The sequence below is a fragment of the Rattus norvegicus genome, chromosome 13 (assembly GCF_036323735.1).
Source record: "Rattus norvegicus strain BN/NHsdMcwi chromosome 13, GRCr8, whole genome shotgun sequence".
Lineage (NCBI taxonomy): Eukaryota > Metazoa > Chordata > Mammalia > Rodentia > Muridae > Rattus > Rattus norvegicus.
In genome coordinates, this window is record NC_086031.1 from 79,780,183 (window position 1) to 79,786,002 (window position 5,820).

A 5,820-nucleotide genomic window follows, 5' to 3' on the forward strand; every position below is an offset into this window, starting at 1 on the left:
ATGATCAAAAGGCTTCAGGAAAGCTAATGAATCTTTTTGATGTCTGTTCTTTTGTCTTTAATAGATTTATCATGTGATTAAGTGAACCCTCATTAGCTAAGCAAGAAAGTATCCTTTATTAGTTATTAAAACCAAAATATTTGGTAAGCAAAATTCTTTAAAACTGAGAAATCAAATAATGTGGATTTCATTTGCTTACCTCCTTACCATTATGATCCTCTAGAGTCTGGGAGTCATTTGGAAAGCATAATATATAATTAAATCAGAAAATTAGGGATCCAGAGATGGTGCAGTTGAAGAACATTTGCTGGTCTTCCAGAGGACCCAAGTTCATTTACCAATGTCAGATGTTTCACCACTGCCAAAAACCTCACTTCCAGGGGGTCTGATGCCCTCTGGTCTCCTTAGGCATCTGAATGCATGTGATGCACATATCCTCACTGGCACATATACAAAATGAATAATTCAAAATGAATCAACGAATTACTTCAAAAGTAAAGAAATCACTCTGTTCAGCTTCTGTGACCTTGTTAGTTTTCTGTCTCCTAAGGAAAGTGTTGCTGCTTGTTAATCCTTGTCTTCTTGAACACTTCTTTGGAAAACACAGTGGATGGATGGATGACAATGGGAAAGAATACATGGCCAGACCTCTGGCTGGGAGGTGACATTTTACTGGTTTCTACTCGGGGTCTCTGTATAGTCAGGAGCGAACTGGCTCAGATACCCTCAAAGAATGCCCAAAGGTTCTTAGTATATATTGTTCAATGTCTCCTCAAGAATTCTTCTTCAACTCAACTACAAGGATAAGGCCAGTTCTTGCTCTTCAGACAGCTTGAGAAACAGGACAGCTTCTTGGATTACTAGAACCATAAAATGGAGTCGAATCAGCCATTTAAAATGAGAATCCAAGAAAGCATAAGTTTGTGGTATCAAGTGATCAAATAGTCAAATAAAAATGCACTGTAAAATGTGATTTCATTGAGAGAAGTTCCACGTGACAATGTTTGGGAATATTGAAAGCCCATAGGTAGTAACGTGGAGCTCAGACAATGGTAACCGGAGTGGGATCGCTTCTCGGCCTTTTGGCTAAGATCAAGTGTAGTAACCGGAGTGGGGACAATAATAGAACCCATCCTTAGGTAATAAGGTTATTGCCTAGTTCACAAAGCATTGACTTTTACTTGAACAACCTACCAAGTGATAAGAGAATCCGCCTGAAGTCAAGCCTGAGAGGAACCCAATTTCTGAGCTGTTATCCCTCAAAATGGGAATGTGGGGACAGCTGGATGATTTCTCACCACTTTTATAAATAATACTCTACTAGGAAACTGAAATAGATTGAGAATTGTCACTGGCAGAGTAAAACTCTGTAACTTGCTTTGGGAGGCTCTTACAAGCTGAACTTAAGAGTGATGGACGCAGCTTCCCTCTCCAAGAAATACTGGTCCAAATGTTCCCATTATAGAGACCAGAGGTACAAGAGACAGACACAGAGACAGAGACAGACAGACAGACAAGGAGAGTGAGATATCGATGAGAGAGAAATAAAACAAATGATATATTACCTTTATATAATAAACCAAATATAGAATATTTGATCATCAAAAATAAATATTTATTAGTTATAACATCTGAAATGAATATGAATGGCATCAAAAAATAAAAATAACTTTTTTCATAAAACACTCTCACTAAAAGTAAGTATAGCGTAAATAGTCCATGAGCTTGGGAACTGAGATGAGCTGCTTGGTGATTGAGGGTAACACTGTCCTGAGGCTGTTACCCAGACAGGGCTATCGCTGTGCTGGCGGACCTCTGGGCTTGTGTGGGAATAGTTTCAGCCTTGCTCTTGCTGGCACTGGACCTGCCATCTACGGTTTTGATGGCTGTTTTCACCCATTTGGCTTGTGGATCAGCACAAATTCTTAGTCCTCGTTTGGTGACAAAACTATAATGCAAGGAAAAGATAGTTAGCCATGTCGTCCAGTGAAAGAGAAGTCATGCATAAATTGGCAAAGGAAGCCATGTTTCAGAACCATCCATTAGCACCTTCTTTCTGCTGTCTACTTTAGCACGGGAGAGAAATCTTCAGGTGGCGACCAGTGTTTGGAGACTGTAACTCACCAGAACACCAAAAACTGAAGGGAAACTGAACTCTTAGGACCATCTAGTTCCATGTGCCGGCCCTGCTTCCTTCTCCCGCCTAGAACTACTCAACTCCATGGAAGAATTGGAGATGATTTACATGCCTTTCTAAGAGTGAATCTCTGTAAGTGTGCATTGGAGAGAGATCTTCTTTCTCCAAAGAGGATTCTGGGGGACAATGCTTTCATGTAAGCAAATTCTGAATGTGTTCCCTTGAGGTACAGCCACATATAAGGTGTGGCACTCTACACATTAAGTATCCTACATTTGTGTGGCTATTTTGGTAAGTCCTAGCCTGGGCTGGCCATCAAAAATGAACACAATGTTCATCTATTTTCTATGCAGACTCAACAGTTGAACAAAAGAATAGAGGGTTCTATTCTTTTCTCTCCTTCAGTAATTGTCATTAGAAGACAAGATTAATAAAGACGGAACAAGCTTCTGGCTAAGCTAAGATTTCAGCCATGTTGACCCATTTTTCTTGAGGAGAGCGGCACTTCTTCCTACTATATTTCAAAATAGAAACTGCAGCTTTGAGCAGACACTCACATTACAGCTCTCATGGCTCCCTCCTTGATGGTGTAGGTCTTGATTTTTTGAACTGGCAGCCGCTGGGTTCTTAAGCTCACACAGATACTCTCTTGTAGGACTTCAGTGCCCACACCTAGAAAAGGAAAAAGAAAACATAAATAAAACAGTAACTCAATAAGTGATCAGTTCTGAGACATCACTCTAAAACGTGATCAGAGTACACAGCCACATATTGGCACCCTAAGTTGCTTGTGTATAAAGACAGTGGTAAAATGTCTGGCTAATTTTAAAAGTTGGATCAATAGTATTGTTTTAGGAATTTCATAGTAAATGCATCAAGGGAAACAGGTATGGTGATACATTGCTTTAATCCATTGGGGGTCATTGGGGGTCAGAGGCAGATGATTCTCTGAGAGTTCTGGGCTAGCCTGATCTACATAGTGAGTTTGGGGCCTGTCAGAACTATGTAAATGAGATATTGTCTCAAAAACAAATAAAGAGTAACAAGTTAGAATCCATCTTTGTATATTTTCATTAAAACAAACTGTGACAGCAGAATTCCCAGGGACACTCTCAACAGCTACTTACTTAGGCTGTCCTTTTGTGTCTCAAATGTCAAAGGCACTGATTCAGATGGGCACTCACCCTGTTTTATGGAATACATGCTACAGCGAGGGAGCCGGGAAAGTAGAGAAGCAGAAATCACTTCAGATACTAACTGTGCTGCAAATTAGTTAAAAGTTTGATGTGACACAGAGTGAACTGGGCAAGCTAGCATTCAAGGGAAGAACACGGTTCACATTTAACTGAACAAACAGATATGTTCTCATTTCTAATAGTCAAATGTGAAACATGGGACGGAAGGGTTCCCTCGGGACTTAGTCTCAAAGGGATAGGCCAAGGCGGCCAGTTAAGTTCTTAAGTTATAACTCTACCTTCCATTGCACAAGGAAAGATGTCCAAGGAGAGACCACGAGATTTAGGAGTTGGTAAAACTCCAAAGAAGCAAAGTGTTAATTCCCTCCCTAGCTGGAGCCGCTGGCGTGTGCTTCACAGCTGCAGAAGATCTTAAGTCATCATTGGTAACGATCAAGTTTGAACTGTGGTGTTGCCTCCATGGGAAGCCATTTCTTCATAATATGCACCTAGAAGCTGTTCGCTGGCACCCCTTTTCTTACAGCTCCTTTCCATCATACTCAACGCCAACCTGTGCACCCCTTGCCCAGCCAATATCATCCTATGCTGAACTCCTCTGGGCTCAATAGAAAAAGAAATTCTGGCCCTTTTCAGCTTTCCATCATGACTCAAGAACAGTGCTTCTCTGTGTCGAGTGTACATGAGTGCCCAAGGCTGGCACAGCCCTGTCTTCTGTACCTAGGATTTGCTATTTCTCAGCAATGATGGGCAATCTATTAAAGCACTTGCAGAATTAAATCAAAGCGAAGATTATTTTTGTCCCGTTTGGCATACACTAAAACACCACCAAGGTTTTCGAAACTCCCTTGAATAGAAAACTTGCAAAACTGAGAGCAAGACCATTTTCAGCTCCCACAGACCACCACCATGCCTGCCCTAGCCTGAGCCCCGCTGGATGGTACACCTGTCACCCAACGAAATGCCATTCCTTTAGCAGCATTTGACCTAACTGAATACTCTTGAAGGTTTTTTTCTTCGTCAATATTTCTTCTTTTGCCCAATGTCAAGGAGTCCTTTACTCCCTTTATACCCTTGTAGAATCTATGATAAAGTTATGGTATTACAGTCTAAGTGTGCAGAACAGAAATAGATCTATGAGTCAACTCCAGCCAGTGGGAAGAGGTGACCCTTTAGGAAACAGCAACTGAACATTGAGCTCGGTGCTTCTGCATCTTACCTGGGAATAACTTCCAGGCTTTTTTGTCAATATGAATTATCTGTTACTCTCTGTATCAAAGGCTGACTTACAACTCAGGAAGTCTAACATGAATGATAATATTCTCAACAATATTGGCAGACTCCTCTGTTTAGTTAAGAATAATATTGATTTTTTTGATGTGAAGTTATGAACTTCTGGTCAATTTTTTTGTTTGACTTTTTCAAGTAGAAAGCATTGATTTGCTTCTGAGCACATGTCTTTGAGCTCATTCCCCACTGTGATGAAACCCTGAGAGTCTGATAATTTATCAAATCAGTTTTAAGTAAATAAAAGCAAGGAACTCAATTGTAGTCATTGCCGGAATTAATAAAAATATCATTCTAGGGATATTTAATGTGCTTAAATAGTTATCGGTAAAAAAAATCACATTATTCCATTTTAATTTTAGCTCACAGTGTTGAGATATATATATATATATATATATAATATTCAACTTTAAATAAGTAAGCATGAGTCCATAATAGCTGAGTTGAAATTAGCACTTCCATTCCGTATATGAAGCTTGAGGCTTACCTGGAGAAAACAGTTTATTCTAATCAAAACCCAAGTCAAACCCAGAGGCTCAGCTTACCTTCCACAACCCATGCGGCGAAGCAGCAGACTCCCAGGAAAGTCAGGAGGAGAAGTCTCATGGCTGAGGTCTCGCTGAGCTGTGCAGGAAGAATGTGGACCAGACTGCTCAGGAGCCCCTTTTATTTCCCTCAATGGTCAGCACACTTCCTGTGCTGAGAGGGGCTTTCGGAGTGGGTGTGGAATCACGGAAAGTCTTTGCAATGATGATGATATTTTCTTTTCTTTTTTTTTTTTTTATTTAAACACAAGTTCCTTTGCTGTGTTCATACCAACGTGAGGCCTTGTGGCCTTTTCTTCTCCCTGTGTGGTTAATGTGTCAGTGAGACTAAGTGTGTGCATGAGGCGAAGTGGAGCTGTCTTTTTCACAGCTGTGAGATTAAGGTCAGATCTTCCATCCCGAAGCCAGTCGCTGTCATGGTTCAGTGTGATAGCAGGGCAAAGGAAATGAGGCAGTGTGGTCTCGGTGGTCCGTCCCACCTGCCGCCTGTGACAGAAGATGTCTACAACCACAGCTCAGCCCCTGGTGCCCCTGCCTGACTCCACAGGAAAACCAAGCACTCTGCTGCTGCTCTGGCTGCTCCTTCCCTTTTCTTCTCATTCCTTACCCTTACACACTTTGCATCCATTTCTTCAGACTACTGGAGGAGGAACAGCAG

The 5,820-nt window shown here is 41.2% G+C and overlaps 1 protein-coding gene and 1 pseudogene across 1 annotated transcript; one reads left to right on the top strand and one right to left on the bottom strand.

Moving 5' to 3' along the window:
• The first annotated feature begins 1,066 nt into the window (after positions 1–1,066).
• LOC120096432 (U2 spliceosomal RNA) lies at positions 1,067–1,215 on the top strand (annotated as a pseudogene).
• A 386-nt stretch (positions 1,216–1,601) lies between these two features.
• On the bottom strand, positions 1,602–5,258 carry Xcl1 (X-C motif chemokine ligand 1). Its single transcript, NM_134361.2, has 3 exons — positions 5,163–5,258; positions 2,695–2,809; positions 1,602–1,948 (listed from the first exon to the last, which is right to left on the bottom strand). The coding sequence occupies exons 1-3, from the start codon at positions 5,221–5,223 to the stop codon at positions 1,780–1,782; spliced, it is 345 nt and encodes a 114-aa protein (NP_599188.2). The 5' UTR covers positions 5,224–5,258; the 3' UTR covers positions 1,602–1,779.
• Between the last annotated feature and the right edge of the window lie 562 nt (positions 5,259–5,820).